This window comes from Eleutherodactylus coqui, chromosome 13 (assembly GCF_035609145.1).
Source record: "Eleutherodactylus coqui strain aEleCoq1 chromosome 13, aEleCoq1.hap1, whole genome shotgun sequence".
Lineage (NCBI taxonomy): Eukaryota > Metazoa > Chordata > Amphibia > Anura > Eleutherodactylidae > Eleutherodactylus > Eleutherodactylus coqui.
In genome coordinates this window covers 70,646,358-70,674,264 of record NC_089849.1, presented here as the reverse complement: position 1 = coordinate 70,674,264, position 27,907 = coordinate 70,646,358, and the positions used below count along the sequence as shown (strand labels likewise).

Genomic DNA, 27,907 nt, shown 5'->3' with positions numbered 1-27,907 from the left:
GGCGCTGTCCACAAGGCAGGTCTTCCATTGCCGTGAATAGGAGAGCGCTGCATTACCGCCCCGGGCCGCTGCGTTACACTTTAGGTCTTCCGGGAGTCCGAAGCTCGTTCACATCAGTTGATCAAACCCCTCAATCTGCTATTGATTACCCCAGGTTAGTGCTTGCCGGGAAAACCAATGTAACTCCTTCACACGGGGGCCTACGTGCGCAAAAAGTATGCGCTTAAAAAAAAAAAATTGTGACTATCATATTAGAAACAATGGTTTCCTATGGGAACGTTCAGGCGAAAGGATTTTGTGCGCCAAGAAGAAAAATCGAAGATGGGTGATTGAAAGTCAGCAGCTACAATTTCCTGCTGCGCAAAATGATAGGACCTGACCGATCTTTGGCGCGGGAGCCTCTGTAGATTCCGATGGGAGCTGGATAACACGCAGCTCCTGATCGGGGGAACGGGCAATTGCTAGTTGGGCTCAAGACCTGCTAGTCTGTTGAGCCCCAGCGGTGCCCCCATGGCATATGGCTTCCTGCTGCTGTTGGACCCGGCCATCCGTATGGTTCAGCAGGAAGTGGGACTCCTCACTCCAGACGACCGTCCACCGGGTGTCCGAGGTCCACTGACATCTTTCCTGGCCCCGCGAGGCGTTGTTAGTGATGGCGTTGGGTCGTCATGGACACCCTTGTTGGTCGTCGGCTACTGAACCCCAGTAGATGCAAGGTACGCTGCATGGCACCCCGCTGTTGGGTCAGTCGGCCCACTGTGGCACGTCGCTGCGGAGATACCGGACGTGCCACTCGTCTCTAAGATCAACCACAGGTAGCCCGCCGCCATATGATCTACCGGTGTCTGGCCATGGGTCAACCCGTCATGGTAACTCTTTATACCGCCAACCGTGAACAGCCAACAAGTGCGACTGTTTGGGAAATACTGGCACCGCACCTCCGGGCACCAACAGTCTGCCCGCTGCCAAAGTCACCACATTTACCCACGACCACCTCACGCTGCAGAGGTCAACGCATCATCTGAGAGCGGAGCATGACGCGGCCGCCGCCTGGCACTGCGTTACTGACCACGAGATGTCACGCGCCCGCTGTCCTGGACGCAGCGGTCGCTCAGGTGTGTATATATACAATATGGACCATTTTCACAGAGCACCAAATGACAAACCAACCGCTTCTGTAGGGCTAGTCAACGTTCGGGGAAAGCTGGGTGATGCCCCTGGCGCTGTAAGGACGCCCTACCGATCACCACCCAGCGCCATGCTGCGGCTAAGAAAGAGTTAAATAAGACTGAGCTTTAAATACATGTAACATCCTGAAAATAATGTGGGCGAATCATGCAGACAGATGACACAGCTGCCGGAGAACTACAAATCCCAGCATGCCCCGGGAGCCAATGAGAAATATAACATAACCAGCAGTCACAGACACACTACTACGTGTCAGCAGGACACCCGGCTGCTGCTGCTGCTGCCCACAGGCAGAACAGATCCCCCCGGATTAGATCAGGCAGGGCACATACCCCCATTACCCCACTATCACCCCTCTTCCCTCCCGCTGCCCGTTGCCCCTGGTTACCGTTGCTCTCGCTGTGTTCCGGGACTATGAATCATATGCCTGGCTCGCCAGCAGATCACGTGAGGAAGCAGCCAATGACAAGCAGTGACGTCACCGCCCAGTCAGAGCTCTGGCTTCCGGGCTTGCTTTTTGCCGAGTGTGGGCGGGGCATGGAGAGAGGAAGCCGTGGAGTGGGCGGGGCGGTGATGCACTCAGGTGAGGAGTGGCTTACGTCATCTCTATGTCCGTGATGTCATCGTCAGCATATATAATGAGTGTCCTTGTGTATTCCAGAAGCATGCGTGTGAACGAGGACGCAGTGCTGCGGGGGCAGCGGGTGCTGCTGGTGCCCTATGAGCCCCACCACGTGCCCAGGTACTGAGGGTAGGGTCACATATCTCCTTGTAGGGAGGAAGGACCGACCTAGAGTCGCAGCAGAAAGCTTTCGTCCAGTCTTATAAACAGATTTAAGGCTGGATTCAGACGACCGTATATCGGCTCGGTTTTCACGCCGAGCCGATAAAAGTCGTCCTCATCTGCAGGGGGGGGGGGATGGAAGAGCCAGGAGAAGGAACTGAGCTCCCGCCCCCTCTCTGCCTCCTCTTCGCCCCTCTGCACTATTTGGAATTGAAAGGAGGCGGGACTAAATTCCGCGAATTAGCCCCGCCCTCGTCCCGCCTCTCCCCATTGCAAATAGTGCAGAGGGGCGGAGAGGGGGCGGGAGCTCAGTTCCTTCTGGCTCTTCCATCCTCCCCCCCCCCATGCAGATGAGGACACCGTGTGAAAACCTGATGAATGTGATGTCAGTTGGCCCAAAGAAGAGGCTGCCAAGTGCCACAGCCCCCTTTGAATAGTTGCTTGGCAAGCGTGTCAGCAGTCGCTCTACTACCGATCTGATATTAATAGCCCACTTAAGAACAGATCTCTATAAAGTGAAGCGAGCACCAGACGTCCTTTACAATAAAATGTCTGTCACCGTCCGTCTCGCCAAGTCAGTTCATCTCAGCGCTGTGATCCATATCAGTAGAGACAGCTTGGTGTCGGCATCTCTGGTCACCGTTTTTATTAGATCCACCTGATAGAAATATATTTCAAAATTCAGCTCTCACCATCTTGACAAAGGCCGGTCACAGCTGATACGTCACCGGTGCAGCCATCCGTTATCAGGAAGATGGAAGCGCTAGTGCATGCTCCTAAGGGCTTATTTAGATGACCGTATATCGGCCGCGTATTCACACCGGCCGATATACGGCGTCCCTCTCTGCAGGGGGAGGAGGCTGGAAGAGCCGGGAGCAGTGCACTGAGTTCCCGCTCCCTCTCCGCCAACTCTCCGCCCCTCTGCACTATTTGCAATGAGGTAAAGGCGGGATGGGGCGGAGCTAATGCTTGTAACTTAGCCCCACCCCCTCCCATTGCAAATAGTGGAGAGGGGGCGGGAGCTCAGAGCACTGCTCCTGGCTCTTCCAGCCTCATTCAGATGAGTGGTTTTTAGCGGCATAAAAAAAATAGTGTCGGCAAAAATAGAACATCGGCGGATGTTTTCGGTTGCCGATTTTATATGCTGCGTCCACAGATAGGTCTTGTCTTATCTTTGGCTGAGATACACTGGAAGCTCCCATAGACTCCTATGGGAGCTGAAAAAAGGGAGGGGAGGAGATTAGCTGCGTCCAACACTGGGAAAAGAAGACGCTAAATGTGTGAAATGCTACCATTGATTTCAATGGGGCTTCTCAGACGTGTTCTCAGACCTGCAGCTCTCCATCTGCTCTAAAAACTAATGTTTAAGTAACGTTTCAGCATCAATGTAGATAATTAGCCGTCACTAATAGAAAAGTGATGCAGTAAAATTGTAGATGGTTAATATGTCTAAGAGCGGAAGCCTAGCGGTATCTATCAGTATATATCCACACTGGCCCTATTTGTAAGTAGGTATAGCAGAACCCCCTCCCCTCATATACTGGATTCACCCCCACCCATGCCACTTCTTACCACCATCATGCCACTCTCATCCTCCATATCTCCTGTGTCATGTCTCTCAGGTATCATGAATGGATGAAGTCAGAGGAGCTGCAGAAGCTAACTGCGTCTGAGCCACTGACCCTGGACCAGGAGTACGACATGCAGCGCAGCTGGCGAGAGGACGGTGACAGTAAGTGAGCCGGCCTTATACCGGGTGATGAACAACTTCTCGCTCATTATCATTGGTTTGATGCTCGCTCACATATACTGCATTAGTTACTGATGAGTTACATGGTCATCGGACGCTGTAGCCTAACCCAGCTCCATCTCTTAGAGTGCACCTTCATCATCCTGGATAGAGGACGGTGGGATCAAGGATGTCCAGAAGATCAATGCATGGTGGGAGATGTCAACCTCTTCATGGTTGACCCCGAAAACCCTTCATTAGCAGAGATAGAGATCATGATCGCAGGTATGAGTGTGTAGGCAAAAATAGTCTGGGTTCAGGACTGTCTATGGGGGCAACGTCAGCGCTGCTTGTCAGGACCTTCAAGGATAGGGATTCTGTGGCAGAGTAGCGGCACAAAAACCTCAGATCACCAATGCAAAGTGCTGACCGGAGTTGTGTAAAGCATCTGGCATTGGATCAGTGGAAACCCGTTCTGTGGTGTGGCAAATAGTCTTCAGTCTCAGACTAATCTGGTTGTGACAGATACCTGGGTAGTGTTTCCTACCAGAATTCACTGTGTGAACTCTTAACGTAGGGTGGATGGGGAACACCGGTCTGGTTTGTACAACCTGGGTTGCGTTCAATCAGTTTAATGCATGAGATAGAAGATTGCTGCAACCATCTTGGATGTCCGAAAATGGGGCCAGAACTGGTGGATCAGAGGGGTGACAGAGAAGAACAACTGCGGCTAATAAATCCCCCTCCCTCCTGGGACAGAATTTCGTCCCATAACCTGAGGGTCGCTTTAAGCTCCTTGTAGGCCCCATGCATGCAACAGGTGCGGATTCCGCCTGTGGAATCCGGCCCTTACTGCGGTGGGTGACCCTGCGTACCTGTGTGTACAGGCGTCTGCAAGACTGGTTCAAATTTTTATAGTCTTGGAAGAAACAGCAAAATCCACCCATGTGCTTGAGGCCTTACGCTGCTTGATCTGAACTATTGGATAAGCATTAGAGGGGTTTCCCTGCATTAACTATTGGTGACGTATCCTCCGTATAGGTCATCAGTAATTTATCAGCGGGAGTCAGCTGCTTGGGATCCCCGCTGATCAGCTGGTATCGGGCTCGCTATGATTACAGACAGAACTGGAAGCAAACGCCTCTGTCTGTAGTGCTGCGACCTGGTTTGGTTATGCAGGCACATCTCCCATTGAATTCAATAGGAGGGGTACTTGCAATACCAATCTGGACCACTGCTCTATGGACAGTGCTTTCTGCTTCCAGCTCTGTCCACAATAACTGGGCCCAGCGAACAGCTAATCAGTGGGGGTCCTGGTCGGTGGCTGCATGGCATTCATACATGCGGCTCGGTGTGCCTATGACAACTGTGAACCTACGGTATAGGGGGAGAATAATAATCTGGGTTTTCTTGGGTAATGGACATATAATCTGCAGAACCCTCTTGTAGTTTGCAGCAGCGGGGAGGTTTTCTTGCTTTCAGCTTGTCTGGTCGTTTATCACACACAAAACACACCACATCACTTCCCGCGCTCGTCATGTCTTATCTCGACTACTGCGAATCCTTCCTAATTGGCTTTCCCTTCACCTGCCTGTACTCAGCATCGGCCTTAATAAATGTCACTGCCAGACACTTCTGCCTCACTCATCAATCTCTGGAAAAAATAGTTTTGCAATGTGCAAATAGAACGCCAGTAGGACACATCATCACCGGCGTCTGGTCGTATTTATCTATTACAGGCTCCCATTACATAGTGTAACCTCCACGCCTCGGGCTCCTCTAGGGAGAACTCCCAGAGGTACGGTAAAGGGAGTCTGCAGGAATAATGTAGAAAAAACTTTTTGTAATTGCACAGATATTACATTTTAGAAGATAGAGGGCAATTTCTCGTAGCGTTCTTTTTTCTGTCCCCATGACAAAACTTCTTGGCTTGTTCTCAGTCTTTGTTCAACCCTGCCATAAGAGAACTGTTCCCATAGTGATAAGTGGGGATCAAGCTGCAGGACTCCTGTGATCCTCAGAATGAAGCAACTTTTTCAGTTCTGTACCCGCACGCTGCCCTGGCCGCGCTCTATGCAGGGTACGTCTTGGGGGTCCCAGTGAAGTGAATAAGGTTGGCTGTAATTTCCTGCATAGAAAGTGGCCAGTGGACCGCTGTCCGGGGAGAACTTAGGAATGCTTCATTAAACCCTTAAAGCTCAATGTCCACGAGTAGGTTGGATTTGCGGGAGATCCACAAATCAAGCGGCCCATAGGGATGCATGGGCGTCCGCAAATTAAAGAATGTGGATTTGATATGCGGACCTTCTGGTCTGGAAAACAAATCGTAGCACGCTCCATTTCTGTGCGGATCCCGCATGGACGGCTTCCATTGACTTCCGCAAATTCGCGGGAAAGCAGGAGTTTGGAAGAAAAACTGTCTGATGGCGGGCCATGAGCACCATGCACAGTACAGCAAACCCGAAAGTGGAGAGATCCGCGTGGACGCCGCTGTCGGGAAAATACAAGTACGCAGCGGTCACTGGCCATGGGAATCCGTTCTGCCTGTGGACATGTGGCCTAAGGGGGATTTCCAGGGAAAATACTATTGATGACCTATCCTCATAATAGGCTGGCTACCATTTGTTTATATATACCGTGTTTCCCTGAAAATAGGTCCTACCCCGATAGTAAGACCTATCGGATTTTCAGGAGAGGCTTGAAATATATGGCCTCCCCCAAAAATAGGAGCTATCTCGGTTGCCCCACAAAAAAAAAATCATTACTCACATGGTCCACGGCGTCCCGATGGTGTCGGCGGCGTCCCGGTGATGTCGTCTGTGTCTGCGGCGGCCATGTCCAGCGTCCTCCTCTGTCTCACAGCTGCCTTTTGCTGGCGATGGGGCTTTGAATATCCTGCCTCCAGCAAAGCGAGCGCTGTGATTGGCTAATCGAGCGTCGGCAGCCAATCACAGCCGTTCACTGAATGGCTGTGATTGGCTCATCGAGTGCCGGCTGTGATTGGCTGCCAGCGCTCTGTTAGCCAATCACAGAGCTCGCTTTGCTGGAGGTGGGGTGTTCAAAGCCCCGTTGCCAGCAGAAGGCATCTATGAGACACGCAGGCCGCCGCCGGACACCATCGGCAGGCATCGGGCGTGCTCGTCAATTATGCAAATATTATATTTTCTCAAACTATAATTATTCCTATGTAGAATGCAAGTTTTGAAATTCAAACAAAATGATTTACAGAAAAGTCACGCAAGTTCTTCAACCTATGGGGCATGTTAAGGCTCTTTTACACGAGAGCGAGTATCGCTGGATCGCTCACAGTGTGGCCAGCAGGGAGGTGGAGCGGCTCTCCCTGCTCTCCCCTGCTCCTCTCCATTCACTGAAAGCAGCGGTCGTCCAGTACTGATTGGCTGCTGTTTACACTGAACGATCCTTCTTCAGGATTTTAAGCTGCTTAAAACTGAATGACCGGACGATTGTCGTCTAATCGTTCTGTTTCGGCATACTTTTACACTGAAGAATTATCGTTCAAAACCCAGTGAGAGTGCAGCGTTTTAAACGACCAGAACGATACTCGTCCCATGTAAAAGGGCCTTTAGTCCATCTACCCCCTGGAACTTTCATAATAGTTTAGCTGCTGTTTGCAGATTGCTTAACTCCACACTTTGGCTTCCTGTTTAAACTGTACCTGAGTTTTCAACAAGTTTTCTAATATACATCAGGTTCTCCTTACTTTCTCATTTGCTGCTGTTTGCACCCTGTTTCATGTCTGTATGTTCAAATTTTCAGGCGGATTTCTCTGCTGTTTGCAATCCACTTTCAGGAGGCATGTAGCAAGCCCAGTATTCTGCCAGTAGTTCACTGTCCATGTCTTAATGTCAGGCATTTAGGTCTCGTTCACACCGGTGACAAAGTTGCGCAATTTTGTCGCGTTGCAACAAATCACGTGTTCGTTCAGCCCATGCTTTCCAATGAGTTAATTTACACACACGATGTTTTGTAGCATGCGATATCCAGATACAAAAACCTAGCGGGTCCGGCGATTTACCCACGACTCGTGAAGTTTTGTAGTCCATGTTTCCCTATGGAGCCTTCATCTCTGTTAAATCGCACAAAAATGCGATTTTCATGTGGTGCTATGCAACTTTGACAGTAGGAAATCCTACTGTCAAAGCCATAACCTAAGCCCTAGCTGCAGAAATTTTTTTTTTAAAAAACAGTATACATCACCTTAGAAGTGCTGTCGGCTCGGTCACATCTTCTTTCCGGTCCCCAACACTATTCTCCTTCATCTCTTCTGGCCGGGGATTGAAAAACCCCGCCTCCTGGAAGCGCTGCCTATGATTGGTTGACGCTTAGCCAATCACAGCCAGCGCGCAATGAACCAACCACAGCCATTCATTGAGCGCTGGCTCTGATTGGCTAAGCGTCAGACAATCACAGCCAGCGCTTCCAGGAGGCGAGGATCTTTCAATCCCCAGCCAGAAGAGATGATGAAGAGCAGTACTAGGGGCCAGGAAGAAGATGCAGCGGAGCTGGATAGCGCTTCTAAGGCGATGTATACTTTTTTTTTTCTGCAGCTAGGGCTTATATTTCAAGCCCACCCTCTTCCCTTCCGAAAATTCTCACATGTGGTGCTACAAAAGCGCGTGACTTTGTAGCGCTACAAAATAACGGTATCACTGCGAGAAACCGCAGCGATATCACACGGATCAGCGATGCAGTATCACAGCGTTTTTTCTCGTGGCGATGCCGTGTCGCCCGTGTGAATAAAGCCTTAGAGACACTCTTGCCAAATATTTAGTAAACCCAGTGTAATATGTGCCCACATTACACATGCTGTAACAGGCTGGAGAGGTAGAGACTATGGAGATTATTACCACAGTGTCTGCAGATCTGTCAGCCTGTAAGGGCAGGGGAGCTGCCTGTGAAGATAGCCCTTCCCCTATTGCTATGGAAACATTCCTGTGTCTTTGTTCCTAAGGAATCTCTATACCTAATGACAGAGAGTGGAATTACGCTACAAGGAAGAATTTAGGTAACATAACATGAAACAGAGCAGGTTTTGGCTTCTACAAGGCAAAAGAAGAAGGACTTGTTTCGAGCCTGCAAGAAAAAGTCTGGCGTGGGCTGAGGAGCCCCAAAACTTGGTATATCGTCTGAGTCGCCGATGCACGTAAATGAGTGATCCGAACTTCGGAAGAAGCGTTTCACCCAGGCTGCCTAATTTGGACAGTGAAATTTCAGGCTTCTGTAATAATGTGGGCATGCATGTTGGCTGGAGGCGCTGGCAGTCTCCGCTTCATAGTGAATACTATTAATGCTACAATGTACCAGAACATTTTGGCTGAACATCTTTTGCCCTCTATTCCGAAGCTTCAAACTAATGATGGAGAATTCATTTTCCAACAGGATGGAGCGCCCTGCCATACAGCTAAGTCAACTAAAGTCTGGTTGGCTCAAAATGAGATCACCGCACTTCCCTGGTCTGAAAGCAGCCGTGATTTGTAAGCAATTGAGTCCTTAAGGGGAAGTTAAAGCGGGAACTGCATTAAAATTCTTGCCGCACCACGGACGGATTAAAGGCAAAGATTCAGCAATTTGGGATTCAACCACCCCTGAGGAGTGCCATGCGCTAGTAAACTCGATGCCCTCTCAACTAGAAGTCATTCTACCTAAAAGTGATGCAACAAAGTTTGAAATAAACTTTTTATGGTTTTTGCTGGACTAGTTGGCTTTTTTTGACTATTATGGAAGAAATCTCTGCTCGGTTAAAACAGAATTCCAAAGGGCGAAGTTATTGAAAGTAATTGGCTTAATAACCAATTTGCAAATAATGGCTAGGCCAGTGATGGGCAACCTTTTGAGCTCGGTGTGTCAAAATTCGCCAAAAAAACGAGCATGACTCGGGTGGTGTGTCACTTCAAGAAAAAATCCATAAATTCGCAATATTTATAGTTTAAATAACAAATATGTATAATTGTAATATATAACTGTATATAATAAACCCAAAACACCCATAGCACAGGCCCTCGCCTCTCCCAGCCTCCCCCTCACTTATCTCAGTAATGATGAGCCCACAGTGGCCCCCCGACAGCGCCACCCACAGCGGCCCCCAGCAGTATCTGCTCCCCACAGCAGCCCCCAGCAGTATCTGCCCTCCACAGCGGCCCCCAGCAGTATCTGCCCTCCACAGCGGCCCCCAGCATTATCTGCCCTCCACAGCGGCCCCCAGCATTATCTGCTCCCCACAGAGGCCCCCAGCATTATCTGCCCCCCACAGAGGCCCCCAAGCAGTATCTGCCCCCCACAGAGGCCCCCCAGCATTACCTGCCCCCCACAGCGGCCCCCCAGCGGTGACTGCCCCCTTACAGCGGCCCCCCAGCGCTGACTGCCTCCCCACGAGACCCACGTACCTACCTTGTGGAAGCTCCGCTCTTCCTGTGCCCGGCGCGCCGCCAGCAGCGATGATCTCCGGCGCACACTGTGACGTCAATGTGTTACAGGACGCCTCCCCCGAATGCTCTCGCGGAACCAACAAGTGGGGGATGGGGGGAGGAGGATCCTGGCTGCACACTGACCACAGTGTGCGCCGGGACCGGCGCTGCTAGTACTGCTGGTTAGTGAATACCAGCAGGGGAGCCATGGCCCCTGACGGTACTCATTAACGAGGGAGCGGCCGCGTGTCATAGGTTCGCCATCACGGGGCTAGACTATTATGATGGTTGTTGGAGGGGTGGGTCGAATATTATGCAGCATAGGTTGGTGTGGAAGAACGTATGCTACTTTTCTGTAAATCCAGTTGTTTAAATTTCAAAACTTGCATTTTTGGAGAAATAATTATAGTTTTAGAAAATCTAAAGTTCGGATGACTGATGAATAGAGATGAGCGAACGTACTCGGATAAGCACTACTCGTCCAAGTAATGTGCTTTATCCGAGTACCGCTGTACTCGGGGCTAAAGATTCGGGTGCCGGCACGGAGCGGGGAGCTGCAGGGGAGAGCGGGGAGGAACGGAGGGGAGATCTTTCTCTCCTTCTCTCCCGCCCGCTCTCCCCTGCTCCCCGCTGCGACTCACCTGTCAGCAGCGGCGCTCCCCGAATCTTTAGCCCCGAGTACAGCGGTACTCGGATAAGGCACATTACTCGGACGAGTAGTGCTTATCCGAGTACGTTCGCTCATCTCTACTGATGAACATGACAAAATAAATGGTAGCAGGACTAGTATGAAAAGGGGTAGTATGCTAAGGCTGAAACGACTGGGATGCCACCAGGAAGACTTCATGTGGTGCCCTGAGTCCCTTCGGACATATGGACATGGTGGAGCTCTGTCTCAAGTGCACCGATGTATTATATTGCGTGAGCTTTCCTGTTTCTGCTCTTCCCCCAGTGATCAGCTCCATGTTCAGGGGCGGCCCAGACGCAGAAATACTTAAAGGGTCAATAGAACAATAAATAGATGAGTTTCCGTATTACTTAGTGGGAGTCACATTGACGCCTGGTCTGATCCCTAATCCCTTTTCTCTGGCCCTCTAGAGCCTATGTCCCGTGGCAGAGGGTTTGGTGAAGAGTCTGTTCGGCTCATGTTGTATTACGGTGAGTACTACAGTTAACCCTTTCCAATCCACTGTCTGATGTCTAAAGACATTTTGATTGAAGGCTGTACAGCTTCCGATGTCAGAAGACGTCCGGCAGGGTATTCCTACTGTATATTACTGGCCGCTCTGTTGTCGGCGGCCTCTCTGGCATGTCACATACCGCAGTACTGGCTCTAGTCAGCAGATGGTGCCATTGTAAAATGGCAGAAAGAGAAAGCCCCCTGGGAAACCCTGAATCCAGAATTGGATTGCTAAGGGTTAATCTTATTTTGCCGCAAGCTAATGGCTCCATTCACACAAGCGTATGCGTAAAGCGCTGCATGTACTACTCAGTGTTTTACCTTTAATTTTTTTTTAAAAACGCTCGTGTGAGTGGGACACGCGGAAATCAATGTATTGGAATTGCTGCGATGTACCGCGTATTACGCAGTTACAATTCGTATGTGTGAATGAGCCCTAAAGCTGAACGTAGTTGAGTTCAAGTCTCCTTTTTGTCCTAGGTGCCACAACTCTGGGAATATCCACGTTTCAGGCTAAAATCGGAGAAGAGAACTTAACAAGTGTTCGGTTATTTAATAGATTGCACTTCACGGAGGTAAGTGCGTTTCTGGCCATGATATATGTGTGTCCGTATGAGCTGAAGCCATACCATATATTCTCCTCTCTCTCATCAGGAGTCTTATAGCTCAGTGTTTCAGGAGATGACCCTGCGCTGGGAGGTGACAGAGACAGAAAGGCAATGGCTCTTGGATGCAGTTCATGTATCTGCGGAGTCCTACAGAGAAATGAAGCAGAACCGAGAAACGGATGCCCATCATTAGGTGGGTGCAGCAGATGTAACTCGCAGACAGGGCACTTACCAAACTTCGACGATCAGGCATTTAGTACTGATGGCAAAACGATTCTCCTTCCAAATCCATTAGGCATCTTCCTGCTATTTGCACTGGACGGAATATGAACAGGTTCTCAAATATTTGCTTTCCTCTCTGAGATATAAAACGGGCATTTCATATGCCAGTCTTAATCTAGAGTAAAATGTGCCAAATTTATTAAGAGCTGCACACCCCTTATTGTTGGCATATCTGTGCACCAGAAAATGAACAGAGCCTTATGTGATGCAGAGTTCTAAGGCAGCAGAAATGCTCTCGCTCATGACCTGAAGGTTGTGAGTTCAATCCCCGCTGGTTCAGGTAGCCGTCTCTCAGCCTTCCAAGGTTGGTAAAATCAGTACCCAGAGTTTTTCGGCTTATACTCGAGTGAGGTAAAAAAAAGCAAACCTCAAAACTCAATTCTTGGCGTCTGTATCCCCGGCGGTGCAGCCAGCTGCTGCAGTCTTCTCCCCGCACTGCCAGGGACAGCTGATAGGTGAGTATTGCATTTTTTTTTACCTAGTATATACTCGAGTATAGCTAGGCTTATACTCAAGTCAATAAGTTTTACCAGTTTTTTTGTGGTAAAACTTATTGACTCGGCTTATACTCGGGTCAGCCAATACTCGAGTATATATGGTACCTGAAAGCGCTGCGGAATCAGTTGGTGCTATACAAATAACAATGTGATATATATTTCTTGGGCACATTATCAGCAGACTGTCAGGGAGGCCCAAGCCCCTCCTTTATACCCTGCCCACCATTTCGGAAAGTGGGGAGAGCAATTTGAAATGTATAACTGTGCAGAAGACTGGTACACATCCATTGGTATATTTTCCATATCAATTTGTCCTGGTTTTCTGGTAGTCACTGAATAAGAATCTTCATTTTTTTACTCCCAATCATCCACTGAAACTCTGTCCTGGTCATGCGATGGAGGCTACAGTTAAAAAGTGGCTAGCCGCACCCTTAGGACCAATAGGTATACACAGTGAAAATCAAATCTATGGTCCAATGAACTCACTTGGTGCTAAGGTGGTACCCTAGATAGGGCCTCGCCGCAACAGCAGCTTATCTCTGTATGCCTCAAAAATCCATCACAGTCTCCCGTCACTGAAGACGGTCTTCACGGAGGGCGTTAGGTTTCTCCCAAATGACTTTATTAACCTCAGTATTCCAACAAAACAAGAAAATACCAGCGCTCAGGAGGCGAGACTCTAAACCAACAGTTACACAGGATCAATACAGGAAACCACTTACTTTGGTCACGGGGTTAGTTACACTCCGATCACTCCCCGTGCAATCCAAGTTCACCCAAAACAAGGAGAAATAATTATGTCATTACAATCAAGTGACTGATGATGGCTGGTTTATTGGTAGCACATCAAATACAGGTCATACCAGTATGCATTGTGTTTCAGCCTTTGATGATTTCTCCTTGTGGAACATACTTTGATTTGGGTGAACCTGGATTGCATCGGGAGGAGTGTTCAGAGTGTAAGTAACCCCCTGACCAAAGTTCGGTGTATTGATCCTATTGTTGGTGTATAGTCTCACCGCCTGAGCGTTGGTATTTTTTGTTTCGCGTTGCTGGTCATGTGATGATTAGAGATGAGCGAACCTACTCGTTTTGAGTAATTACTCGATTGAGCACTGCGATTTTCGAGTACTTCAGTACTCGGGTTAAAAGATTCGGGGGGGGCGGGGGAGGCGTGACGGAGCGGGGGGTAGCAGCGGGGAACAGGGGGGAGCCCTCTCTCTCTCTCCTTCTCCCCCCCCACTCCCCGCTGCAACTCACCCACGGGGCCCCCCGAATCTTTTCGCCCGAGTACGGAAGTACTCGAAAATCGCAGTACTCGGGCGAAAGAGGGGCGTGGCCGAGTAGGCTCGCTCATCTCTAGTGATGATCACTGTGTTGCGCAGCTTGTTAAGCTGTGATAACTGTATTGTAACGTCACACATCTGTTTGATCAGTTTTGTCTCTGGAGCTAACAAGCCGAAACACGTAATGTACTTACGCTGTGAGACGCCAGGAGTAGCGGCACGAGACGGAGGCACGGAGGCACGAGCGAGCGGGGAGCTGAAGGGGACAGCGGAGCAGCTCAGCAGCCGAAGCAGGTGCGGGGGCAGCGGCAGCCGAAGCCGAAGCAGGTGCGGGGACAGGAGTGACCAGTGGGACCGGAGCGCAGCAGCCGGCGCCAAGCGGTCACCAGGAGTTCAGCGGAGCAGCTGAGACAGGAGGGCAGAGTGAGCGGCCGCCGGGACATCGGGTGACGTCACCAGGAGGAGCGGAGGAGCTGAGTATCTACCTCTGTGTGTGTTTGTGAGTTGTGTGTCTTCTGTGTATCTGGTTAGTTGTGTCTTCTGTGGGTGTGTGTGTCTGGGGGTCTAAGTGTTTGTGAGGAGGGGGGAAAAAAAAAAAAAAAAAAAAAAAAATTTTTGACTGCTTGCGCATAAGTGTCAGCGGGTAAGAGGTTGCGTGAGAGAGGCAGCGGGTGAGGGGTTGCAGCAGCGGGAGAGGGGTTGCGGCAGCGGGTGAGGGGTTGCGGCAGCGGGTCAGCAGTTGCGGCAGCGGTTGCGGCAGCGGGTCAGCGGCTGCAGCAGCGGGTCAGCGGGTCAGCGGTTGCGGCAGCGGGTCAGCGGTTGCGGCAGCGGGTCAGCGGTTGCGGCAGCGGGTCAGCGGAGTGTGAGCAAGTCTATCTTCACTACTTCCACAAGTAAATTGTAGATCCCCATTAGGATGAGCTCCATGCCTGGCAATGTCATCCAGTGTGCTACTTGTGCAATGTATGCGGTCCTTGATCAGCCGATCGAGGGTGCATACTGTTGCGCAAGATGCATGCACGTTGCAAATTTAGAAGCCCAAATTCTGGATCTAAATGGGCAACTGGCAACACTGAGAGCCATTGACATCATGGAAAGGAGTTTGGTGCTCACTGAGCAGGCACTCGCTGGGGTAGAGGCGGGGGCGAATGGTAGTACGGAAGTGCAGGGGGAGCAGGCAGTCAGCTGGGTGACAGAAAGAAGGAGGGTTAGAGGGAAGAGAACCAGGGAGGCTGGTCCCGAACTGGCACAACCCAACAAGTTTGCACGATTGGCAGATGAGGGGGATGCCATTACAGAGCCAGCACCGCTGCAGCACGACACGCCCTCTGAACGCCAGGGGGATGACTGCTCCAGTGAGACGGGGACGGGGAGCGCAGGGCAGGCTAGACAGGTTCTAGTGGTGGGGGACTCAATTATTAGGGGGACAGAGAGGGCAATCTGCCATAAAGACCGGGATCGTCGAACGGTGTGTTGTCTTCCTGGCGCTCGAGTTCGACACATCGCGGATCGGATTGACAGATTACTGGGAGGGGCTGGTGAGGATCCAGCGGTCATGGTGCACGTTGGCACCAATGAACAAATTAGAGGTCAATGGAGGGCCCTCAAAAATGATTTCAGGGACTTAGGGTCCAAGCTCAGGGCACGGACCTCCAGGGTAGTTTTCTCGGAAATACTACCTGTACCTAATGCCACACTAGAAAGGCAGCAGGATCTTAGGGAGGTAAACAAGTGGCTCCGGAGTTGGTGCAAGAAGGAGGGATTTGGGTTCCTGGAGAACTGGGCTGACTTTGCGGTCGGCTACAGGCTCTACCGTAGGGACGGGCTGCATCTAAATGGGGAGGGTGCAGCTGTGCTGGGGGAAAAGATGGCTAGAAGGCTGGAGGATTGTTTAAACTAGGGACTGGGGGGGAGGGTAAAATGAGAAATAGTGGGGTAGCCAGTGTAATTAGCGATCTGGGTCCAAGCAAAGGGAATGGGGGACGAGCAGGGGGTGGGGTTAGTACAGTTAGAACTGATAGATCAGCCAATAGTACGAATAGCAACAAAACAAATTTAAAAAACAAAAAAAATGAAATAAATTGTATGATCACGAATGCACGAAGTCTGATCGGTAAAGTGGGTGAGCTTGAAGCAAGAATGACTGATGAAAGTTATGATATAGTCGGAATTACGGAAACATGGCTTGATGATAAGTGCGATTGGGCGGTGAATTTGCAGGGGTACAATCTCTTCAGAAGAGACCGAAGGAACCAGAAAGGGGGAGGGGTATGTCTGTACGTCAAATCTAACTTGAAGCCGAGGCTACGGGAGGATATAGGGGAAGGAGACGAACAGGTGGAATCTCTGTGGGTAGAAATACAGGGAGGAAAAAATAACAAAATCCTGATAGGGGTCTTCTATAGACCACCAAAAGCAACAGAAGAAACTGAAGACTTACTACTAAGGCAGATAGAAGAGGTGTCAAAACGAAACGAAGTAATTATCATGGGGGACTTTAATTACCCAGATATAACATGGGAGAACGAAACCTGCAAATCTCACAGGGGTGATAAGTTCTTGAGAGTAATTAAAGACAATTACCTGAACCAACTTGTGCAGGAACCAACAAGACGGAGGGCCATTCTGGACCTAGTACTAACTAACAAACCGGAACGTATAAAGGGGGTGCAGGTTGAGGGGCACTTGGGGAACAGTGACCACAATATAATCAACTTCCAGCTGTCAATCAATAGGAAGCCTTATCAGGGAGTGACAAAGAAACTAAACTTTAGTAAAGCAAAATTTGATGAGCTTAGAACTACTATCGGTAACATTAATTGGGACAACATCCTCAAAAATATCAGTACGGAGGAAAAATGGGAAAAGTTCAAAAGGATCCTAATCGCCTCATGTGAGCAGTTCATTCCCTTTAAAAATAAAAGAAACTCAACTAAAAGGAAACCAATGTGGCTCGACAAGACGGTACGAGGGGCAATAAACGAAAAGAAGAAAGCGTTCAAACTACTAAAGCAACAAGGCAGCGAAGAAGCGCTAAAATCATACAGGGAAAAAAACAAAATATGCAAAGATACGATCAAAACTGCCAAGGAGGAAGCAGAAAGACGGATCGCAAAAGAGAGCAGAAACAACCCGAAGCTATTTTTCAACTACATAAACAGCAAAAGGATTTGCAGGGAGAGCGCTGGCCCTTTAAAAAACAATGCAGGAGAAATCATTGATGATGACGAAGGGAAAGCAAATCTACTAAACAGTTTCTTCTCAAGTGTGTTCACCAAAGAAAAGGAAATGCCATACGAGATGCAGGGGAATAAAACGAACCCCTCACAAAATATCTCATACCTAACGCAGGAGGAGGTGCGGAAGCGTCTAAAGAAAACTAAAATTGATAAATCACCGGGCCCAGATGGATTACACCCAAGGATACTAAAGGAACTAAGTGACGAGATAGCTAGGCCGCTATACCTAATATTTCTAGACACTATTAAGACCGGAGTAGTACCATTGGACTGGCGCATTGCCAACGTGGTCCCAATTTACAAAAAAGGGAGCAAAAGTGAGCCTGGTAACTACAGGCCAGTAAGTCTCACTTCAGTAACGGGAAAAATTTTCGAGGGGATTCTGAGAGACGCAATCGATGAGTACCTCAAGGAGATTAAGGGAATAACTCCTCACCAACATGGATTCATGAAGGGTCGCTCATGTCAGACAAATCTGATCAGTTTCTACGATGAAGTAAGCTCTAAGCTGGACCAGGGAGAATCTATTGATCTTGTATATCTGGACTTCTCTAAAGCCTTTGACACCGTGCCTCATAATAGGCTAATATACAAAATGAGGCAGCTCGGACTGGGCGAAAACGTGTGTAAGTGGGTAAAAAATTGGCTCAACGATAGAAAGCAGAGGGTGGTAATAAATGGTTCGTACTCTGATTGGACCACAGTCGCTAGCGGGGTGCCACAGGGTTCAGTAATAGGCCCCATTCTGTTCAATATATTTATCAATGACCTGATAGAGGGGCTGCACAGCAAAATATCAATATTTGCAGATGACACAAAATTATACAATATAATTAATGCAACGGAGGACAATGTGTGGCTACAAACGGACCTGGACAAGCTGGGGGCTTGGGCAGAAAAATGGCAAATGAAGTTCAATGTTGAAAAATGTAAGACTATGCACATGGGCAGGAGGAACGGATGTCACCAATATTCACTTAATGGGGTACCACTAGGGAAAAGTGATATGGAAAAGGATCTGGGGGTACTAGTGGATAATAGACTAAACTGGAGTAACCAATGCAAGTCAGCCGCTGCAAAGGCAAATAAAGTCTTGGGGTGCATTAAAAGAGGTATAGGGGCGAAGGACGAGAACATTATCCTTCCATTATATAAGGCACTTGTCAGGCCTCACATGGAGTACTGCGTACAATTCTGGACACCGGTGCTCAGGAAAGATGTCACAGTGCTTGAGGGGGTTCAAAGAAGAGCGACTAAACTAATACATGGAATGACGGGACTGGAATACCCAGAGAGGCTGTCCAAATTGGGACTATTTACTCTAGAAAAAAGAAGGTTAAGAGGCGACCAAATAACCATGTATAAGTACATGAGGGGACAACACATGGATCTCTCCCACGATCTGTTTACACCCAGGACCACGACGGTAACAAGAGGACATCCGCTACGATTAGAGGAAAGTAGGTTTCATCACCAACACAGAAAGGGGTTCTTTACTGTAAGAGCAGTTAGACTGTGGAACTCTCTACCGGAGGAAGTGGTGGTGGCAAAATCCATAGAGGAGTTTAAAAGGGGACTTGATGTCTTTCTGGAGAAGGATATTACAGGATATAAATTTTAGTTTAAGTGTCAATCCTGGTATATAGGCAGGTAGGAACTATTAGGGGTTGATCCAGGGAACAGTCTGATTGCCGTTAGGGAGTCGGGAAGGAATTTTTTCCCCAAAAGAGCCAATTGACTTCTGGCCTTGGGGTTTTTTGCCTTCCTCTGGATCAACACAGTAGGATAGACAGGCTGGACTAGATGGACAATGTCTTCATTCGGCCTTACATACTATGTTACTATGTTACTATGTTACTATGTTACTTTACTGTTACCTATATTGTCCATTTTCTTAGGGTCTTCTCTTTCCTTCTTGAACACGACTTGATGGATACATAAGATACTAGTGAATTAGGCTGTGATTAAATTGTACTTCTCTATTTTAGGGGGCACAACCTGCCAGACAGAAGAGCTGTTATGTGTGGACGTACCATTCCTAGGATACGATGTATATGTGGCCATCGCACATGTACCGCCATGTCTCTGCCAAGGCAGGAGACCGTCATGTTACCCTAACCTCCATTGGTTGTAGTGGATGGGTAATCCTCCATGCAAAACCAATTATCCACTGAAGATCGGGACCGAGATATGCACCTGCTCAAAACAAAGGCTTGGCCGCTGAGATAGGACTCTTTGACACATCACCAGTCTCTACCCCCCTGATCACTAATGTGGCTGTCCCCCAAGTCTCCCAGCGGACATGCAGAGGATGTCTTTGTATGGCATGAAGGTTGAGCAATGGGCATTGCTGCTCCATACAGTTCTGAGAGTGCTAAAGGGCCATTCCAGTGATTTCTTTTTCATTCACTATGTAGCCATCCCTCCAGTATATATCAGTGAACTAGTCTTACCTTGCTTAGTTCTTCTTTTCTAACTTAAACATCTGAGTCCTTATCCTCAGATGGTCATGTGATCACAATTCTGACCAGCTCAGATCTACTTGGGGTTATGCTGTGTGAAACTAGTCAATTTCTTAGTCTGTGTTATGCTGTTGCATGAATCCTACCATAGAAACTGTTTAAAGAGAGGCTCCTATCACAGTTGCTGATGATCACACAGTTATATTAGAGAAGATCACAGCTCATCCTCCTGACTGTCTACTTATTGTCTGCAGCTTATTTAGGTCAATATAGGAGGTAATGATAATTAAATCTCTCCCCGCAGGCACAGATGGTACAACTTCTAGCAAATGCTGTGCTGATGCATCATGGGATTAATTTGAAAGTGAACATTTTCACCTTACTATAGTTCCAGATAAGCATCAGACAGGGGGCTGCATTGCATGGAAGTGACTGCAATACACAGAGGAGACATCCAGACAGATGCCTCCAGAGTGTGATAGGCAATAAGGTGAGGGGCTAGGGATTGAAAAATGTGTCTTCAACAGAGTGGCCCTTTAAGGAAACGGCTGAGTGAGATTTTTTTTCTGTCGGAAAACCCCTAAAGCTATGCATATCACAAACAGAGTCCTGTTATTAAACTGTTCTATGCCAGTTTTATGCCTTATAGCAGTACAAAAGCAAGAATAAACCTTTCCGTATACCGTCCTCTTGTACTTACTTGAAGTGTGTTGTGCCCTGTATTTTAGCTGGAAGGCCGTTATTGCAGTAGTGTCTGCTGCTTCTAGTAATATATCTTTATAGTTGTGTTTACAAGCAGGGTGACTCCCATCACCGATCACTGTGTAGGTCACAAGGCACCAAGTGATGAACTGTACAGACGGAAAAGTACAAGGCCAATAGATATTTTTGCAAACAATTCAGTTTTCCAGTCCGTAGAATATGCGAATTTCAGACTTTGTGATTTACGCTTTTACGTGGCCTCTTTCTCACCTTCCTGCAGCTTGTAATTCCTTGTCTGCAAGCTTCCTGTAAATGTTCACAAACCTCCTCACTCGCTAAAGAAAAAAACGTTTAGAATAACAGTGAAAACCGAATAGCGAGGAGTTGTGAACGACAGTGCTATCTCTCCCTGAGGTCTGACGCACACGGGCGGATTTAGCTGCGGAATCCGGAGCAAGCGTTTTTAGAAATGAGTCAACAATGCAGTTTAATCCCGCAAGTATTTATTTATAAGAAATGCAGCAATCGCATTGCAACATTTTTTTGTAATGAAAGAATACATTATAACATTTTTTGAAAATAAAACTAAAAACCGTGGAAGATTTCAAATGACGGCTCAGTGCTCTGCACTTTTCAGCACTAGAGCTGTCCACGGAAATGTAGCAAGACCTGGAGATTTTCCGGGCGTGCCACTAAAGGGGTTAAACAAATACTTTGCTATAAGAAACCATGGGATGAAATAGCATAATCTACTATACCACTTTTTTTTTTTTGCATGTTAACATATACCAGCCAGATGGAGGCCATGAAGACACTCTTTTGTCCTCTATCAACATATTTGGTATGTATGTTGCAAGCTTCCCCATTGTGCATGCTAAAGCTTACAACAAAACTTAAACGGAGCAGAGCCCAACTGTGGCATTGGCTATAATGGCATTCTGTAAATAAAAATGTCACTTAAATATATGCCATTATAGCCTTTGGGTGACTTAACCCTTTGCAATCCAATTTTGGATTCAGGGTTTCCTAGGGGGCTTTCTCTTTCTGCCATTATATAATGGTGCCATCTGCTGGCTAGAGCCAGTACTGCGGTATGTGACATGCTGGAGAGGCCCCCGACAACAGAGCGGCCAGTAATCTACAGTAAGAATACCCTGCCGGACATCTTCCGACATCAGAGCTGTACAGCCTTCAATCAGAATGTCTTCAGACGTCAGACAGTGGATTGGAAAGGGTCAAAATATTTCCAATTGGGGGTTCCACTGGTTATTCTGTGCTCAAGAATGCAGCAGAGCATAGAGACACGGCTATGCTCTCTCCACATGCCCACCCTGTGCAATGAACACAGTAAGGACAAGCACAATAGCAAGGAAAAGGCCAATAGCAATGAGGAAATCACTTGGCATACAGTAGGGTATTGTAGGAGTATGAGCACAATTCACTTTGGAAAAATTATTGTATTGGGGCATATGCCCTGGGTGCAACAAGGAAGAAAGATAGAGGGTGCTGACTGCCGCTGCACACTGATATGTTACCTCCATGGCTGCCACCTCTTTCCTGACTGCTCCTGCAACCTTGTATGGCACAGTAGAGCTGCTGCAGTGTTGCGTCTCCCCATCCTCTGCCCCACACACTAAAGAACTGGTTGCTGTCTAGATGTTTTAGGACTATAGGATACATACATGTATAGTGTGTGATTTATACCTTACATTAATTGGTAACATAGTATGTTACGCTGGAAGGAGACAATGTCCATCTAGTTCAGCCTTTTTCTACCACCTCTTGTTGATCCAGAGGAAGGGAAAAAAAGCCAATGAGGCAGAAGCCAATTAGCCCTTTTCCTCCCCGACTCCATAATGGCAATCAGAATAATCCCTGGATCAACGGGGATATGTGGTGGTGGGGAGGTGGTGGAACTTTAAATGTAAGGGGGAGGACACCAAATTGGATCTTTGCCTCAGGTGCAGGAAAACCTAGCTACCCCTCTGCAGTGAACCATATATGTGATTCTGGGAATACCCCTTTAAGGTTTCTTCTCCCACAGTGGTGTTCTCAACAGAAACTTGAACTTTAGCACCAGGTATCTTAGTTAAAAAAAAGTGCCATCAATGACACTTTTTTCCATTAAGTATATAGAACCACCAAATTCTACCGTTAAGCATATATTCACATGGGCAAGAGCGATATCGGGCCAAGTTTATCGTGCTTGCCAACATGAGATTTTCGTGGGCATGTCAAGTCTTTGGCCTCTTAATGACCGCCCGTACGTCTTTTGACGGCGGCCTTAATGGACTTTATTCTGATGCAATTGCCTTTTTACAGTGGCTGAATGAGAAGCCTGTGCCAGAGAGCCGGTGCAGTCTGGCAGCTGCTCAAACAACAGGGACCAGAGAAGCCTCCGATCCCTGCTGTCTAACCTTTATATGTCATGGTCAGTGCGACCGCGACATGTAAAAGGCTGACAGAGGGAGGGGGTTCCCTCTCTCACCCATCGGACCCCCATGATTTAGGGGTCCCAATGGGTCGCTATTGTACCTGGAGGCTTGAATATAGCCTCCGAGTCTGCCAGCTACGGTGGTCTATTAGGCTCAGCCTCTGGATGAGCTTTAGAGGCTTTATGATACACTGCTATACTGAAGTATAGCAGTGTATTATAAGAATGATTATGGTGATATTTAAGTCCACTTGTGGAACAGAAAAAATAATTTAAAAAAATAGCAAAAAAAACCCTGTCAAAACCCCACTTTACTATGTAAAATAAAATCACAAATCTGGTATTGCTGAGTTCAAAATGAATCAAAGAGAAATGATTGTACAATACTGAACCCGCACCGTGCACGTCATGAAAAAGATGGCAGGAATAGCTAGTTTTGCCTATCTCTCCTTACAAAAAACGGAATAGAAAGTGATCAAAATGTCACATGGATCAACACATGGTACCATTTAAAAAGTACAACTCATCCCCCCCAAAAAATAACCCTTTCATAGCACCATTGACAAAAAAAAAAGGAAAAATGTTAAGGGTTTTTAAAAAAATATATCTTTTTTTTTTTTTTTTTTTCTTTAATTGCTGCATTCAAAGTGGAGAAAAGTTGAAAAAAATATGTCTATACATAAATTTGGTATTGGCATAATCATACCGAACTGCAGAATTAGGGCTTATTCCGACGTGTGTATATCGGCCGGGTTTTCATGCCCGACTGACATACGCTGTCTCTCTCTGCAGGGGGAGGAGGCGGGCCGGGAGCAGTGCATCGCCCCCGATATACGCACGTCGGAATAAGCCCTTAATTTAACATATTATTTATACTTCACAGTGAACGCCTTTAAAAATAAAATTAAAAACCATGCCAGAATTGCAGATTTTGTTAATCCTGACTCTAGAAAAAAAATAGAACAAAAAGCAATCAAAAGTGCCCCATCAATGGAAAAAAAGGGGTTTGAGTGTACAAAAATAGCAAAATATGAAAACACTGAATAAACGTGCTGATCCAGAGAATAATGTTCTGTTATTTATGTTGTATTCTACAGAAACTCAGCGCTCAGATCTTTCAGACTGCCAGGGCGCTCTTACACGAGCGTTTTATCACGTTTACTGCACGCGTATCGCCGCACGTGCGACAGTATATGGGGATTTACCTTGGTATTTATGTGTGTAATATGTGCCAAGATAATGCATGCCGTGTTCTTTTTTGCGCGTGCACTTTGTGCGTTATGTGTGCAAGGCACCATTAAAGGTAATGTGAAGTTTGTTACCACGTATTATGTCGTAAAAACTGTGGACGTGAGAGCCCTCAGGTCAGAGGAATCAAACATTGCAGGTCAGAGGAGTGTCTGCGCTTTTCTTTTGTATGTGTTAACATCGCCCCCTAGTGTACTGTTGCTTCATTGCAGTCAAAAACCAAGTAAGGCCTTGTACATCTGCTATAAAGTAATTGAGAAACTGACCTGCACTTCAGCACACATTGACCTCAATGATACAAAAATGAATAAACTGATCACATATCTCATTTGGTCCTAACATTAGAACCACAAATTATGTAGTCCCCCCTCATGCCACGTAAGCAGCTCTGACCTGTCAAGGCATGATGGACGTCACCAGACCTCTGATGGTGTCTGGCGGTTTTTGGCACCAAGACATTTAATAGAAAATAGAATCATCCAGCCATGAGGTGCGAGGGTTACTATAGGAGAGACTATGGGCCTCATTTATCAAAGCTGTCTAAGGCCTCGTGTCCACGGCACGCACAGTGGAATCTCGCAGCGGTTTCCACCCGTGCCCACAGCCATCAGGCCAAAATTGTCATTATACTCATCGGGCCGGATGCTGCGGATCTTCCCTCCGTCGCGGCTGGATCTTCTTTCTTCTGCCCGGTGGATGTGCTCAGCTCGCCAGCAGCGGGCCGTGCGCATGCGCTGTGCACACTTTTAAAAAAAAATCTGCTCTATCACAGATCCGTAGCACAGCACAATGACAGCTGCGGGTGTGCCGCGGGTCTGGACTGCTTCCATTGACTTCAATGGAAGCTGCAGGAGATCTGCAGCAAAATGGAGCACGCTTCCCCGACAGCCCACTTGTACTCCAGACTGGATTACATCCTAGTATCAACCTCCCTCCTACTGACGTTAACCCAGATAAGACACATTCTGTGCTCATGGTCGGACCACGACATAGTACTAGCTTCCATGATCTGGTCACCAAACGCCCACATAAAAACCAGATAGCGTTTAACCCTTTCCAATCCAATTTGTATTCTGGTTTTCCTATAGGGCTTACTCTTTTTCTGCCGTTATACAATGGCACTATCTGCTGGCTAAAGCCAGTACTGCATGAGGTGAGACGGATAGGCTCCGACAGCAGAGAGGCTGGCAATATACAGTAAGAGAACCCCGATGGATGTCTTCCAACATCAGAGCTGTACAGCCTTCAATCATAATGTCTTCAGAGGTCAGACAGTGGATTGGAAAGGGTTAAATGAGTCACTGTTGAGAGACCCAGCGCTCTTGCCCCAAATAACAAAAGAAATCACTGAATATTTCGAACTAAATACCGGGCAGGACTCATCTCCTATTTGGACCTGGCTAGCGCATAAGGCCTATATAAGGGGCCAACTGATTAAAATAGCATCTAGACGAAAAAGGGGAAAAGGACAAGCACTCCTTACTCTAGAAAGAAAGCTTCTTCTCCTGCAAACACTGAATCAACAACATCCTTCCCTGGCAACGACTAAAGCCATAGAAGATACTAAATTACAGATCAATGTACTTCTTTCACAGCAGGTCGAAAAAGCTCTCCAATGGACAGGGGCGACTTACTATAAATACGCTAACAAACCAGACTGTCTTTTAGCAGCCAGTCTCCGACATAGAGCGAGAGTTAACAATGTCTATAAATTAAACACAACGCAGGGAAGGGTAACCTCCAACCCCTATTTAATATAAAACACATTTCACAAGTATTATGACACACTTTACAAGGCCCAAACAAGTAAAGTTCCACCCCCAGAAGCATCATTCTTAGGTGCATTGAATCTACCCTCCCTAACAAGTTCTCATCTAGCTCTACTGAATTCCACTATATCTGAAGAGGAAATACTGGACACTATAAAAAACCTTAAACTAGGAAAGGCTCCCGGCCCCGATGGCTTTACTGCCCTCTATTATAAAAAATTTAGAGATATTCTAGTACAACCCCTAAAAAAAATATTTCAAAACCTACTGAAGGGAAAGATCCCACCTAACGAATTCCTAGATTCCCAACTCACAGTTATCCCGAAGGAAAATAAAGACCACCTGTCACCAAGGAACTACAGACCCATCTTGGCTCAACCAAGATTATAAAATACTTACTTCCATTCTCGCCACACGGTTGAACCGCTTGCTCCCTGTTTTGGTCCACAGAGATCAGGTGGGATTCATACCAGCAAGACAAGCCTCAGATAACATATGTAAGGTCCTAAACGTCATAGATCACGTCTCCAAAATGAACACCCAGATGACTCTACTGGCGCTGGATCTAGAAAAAGCCTTTGATACCTTGTCATCGAACTATCTCCAATGGGTTCTTCAGCGTAATGGAATCAGGGGGCCTTTTCTTTCCGCTATTTCAGCCCTTTACTCAACACCCTCCACATTCCTGAAACTTCCCACCACAAAGGAAACCCCCATTGGAATCCACAGAGGGACTAGACAGGGCTGCCCCCTCTCCCCGGCCTTGTTTGCTTTAGCCATTGAGCCACTGGCAGTAGCAATACGCAATAACCCAAACTTGAGAGGGGTGAGGATGGGAGACTCCGAATATAAAATAAGTCTATTTGCGGATGACCTCCTCTTAACTCTATCCCAGCCTTTAACGTCCTTACCAAACTTAAAGGGGTTGTCTCGCGGCAGCAAGTGGGTCTATACACTTCTGTATGGCCATATTAATGCACTTTGTAATGTACATCGTGCATTAAATATGAGCCATACAGAAGTTATTCACTTACCTGCTCCGTTGCTGTCGTCCCCGTCTCCATGGATCCGTCTAATTCTGATGTCTTCTTGCTTTTTTAGACGCGCTTGCGCTGTGCGGTCTTCTGCCTGGTGAATGGGGCCGCTCGTGCCGGAGAGCTGGTCACTGCGTCGTCATCGTAGCTCCGCCCCATCACGTGTGCCGATTCCAGCCAATCAGGAGGCTGGAATCGGCAATGGAACGCACAGAGCCCATGGTTTACCATGGGAGAAGACCCGCGGTGCACCATGGGAGAAAACCGCAGTGCATCCCTGGGAAAGGACCGGCGGCCATCTTAAGGAGAAGATTTTTTAAACTCCTTATTTCGTCGGATCGGTGAGTAGCAAGCGGTTTAAAAACCGCTTTAATTTGCTATTTTATGCCTGGGGGTGACAGGGGGAATGGGGTTATTTAAAATTGTGATGCTTGCCGCGAGACAACCCCTTTAATGTGTATATTAGATAAATGGGCCAATCACTTGGGGCTTCGAGTAAACATTGACAAATTTGACATAGCCTTTATTAATACCCCAGATAACCTTAAAAATTAATTAACCTTAATTTTCAATTCCAACAGAAGCAACATTACATAACATGTATAGGTATCAACTTAACCACCTCAATTCAGACACTATATAAATGGAATTATCCCCCCTTAATCAAAAAACTCGTAGCGGATCTAGTAAAATGGGATAAACCCCATCTCTCATGGGTGGGAAGAATAAATATAATCAAAATGGTCACACTACCACGGATACTCTACCTCTTCAGATGCTTACCAGTCCCTATCCCTATGACTACTCTCCGCAAATTTCAACGCACCATATTTAAATTTATTTGGGCCAATAGACGCGCTGGAATTAGATATAAGGTAATGCACTGGTAAAGTCTGGGAGGTCTCTCGGTGCCTAATCTGGTCAAATACTACAAATCAGCACGAATAGCCCAGTGGGCAACCTGCCTGGCTAATGCAGTTGGCCCACTTTGGGTAGATATAGAGAAAAGACGCATAAACCCACACTCTATACTTTTCCTG

At 47.5% G+C, this 27,907-nt stretch overlaps 2 protein-coding genes across 4 annotated transcripts in view; one reads left to right on the top strand and one right to left on the bottom strand.

Annotated features, from left to right (window-relative positions):
* TMEM104 (transmembrane protein 104) overlaps window positions 1-1,696 on the bottom strand; it is a 28,549-nt gene extending 26,853 nt beyond the window's left edge. For both annotated transcript variants that reach the window (XM_066587312.1, XM_066587313.1), the window contains exon 1: window positions 1,577-1,696. The gene's annotated coding sequence lies outside the window, so the exon portion shown is untranslated. The remainder of the gene's footprint in view (window positions 1-1,576) is intronic.
* Window positions 1,672-20,367, top strand: NAT9 (N-acetyltransferase 9 (putative)). 2 transcript variants are annotated; one of them, XM_066587314.1, is made up of 8 exons: window positions 1,674-1,771; window positions 1,850-1,930; window positions 3,595-3,704; window positions 3,849-3,986; window positions 11,225-11,284; window positions 11,787-11,881; window positions 11,961-12,107; window positions 19,207-20,367. In XM_066587314.1, the coding sequence occupies exons 2-7, from the start codon at window positions 1,854-1,856 to the stop codon at window positions 12,105-12,107; spliced, it is 627 nt and encodes a 208-aa protein (XP_066443411.1). In that variant the 5' UTR covers window positions 1,674-1,771; window positions 1,850-1,853; the 3' UTR covers window positions 19,207-20,367. The 2 variants fall into 2 exon arrangements, with proteins under 2 accessions (XP_066443412.1, XP_066443411.1); XM_066587315.1 differs by lacking the exon at window positions 11,225-11,284 and having other exon boundaries at window positions 1,672-1,771.
* The last annotated feature ends 7,540 nt before the right edge of the window (window positions 20,368-27,907 follow it).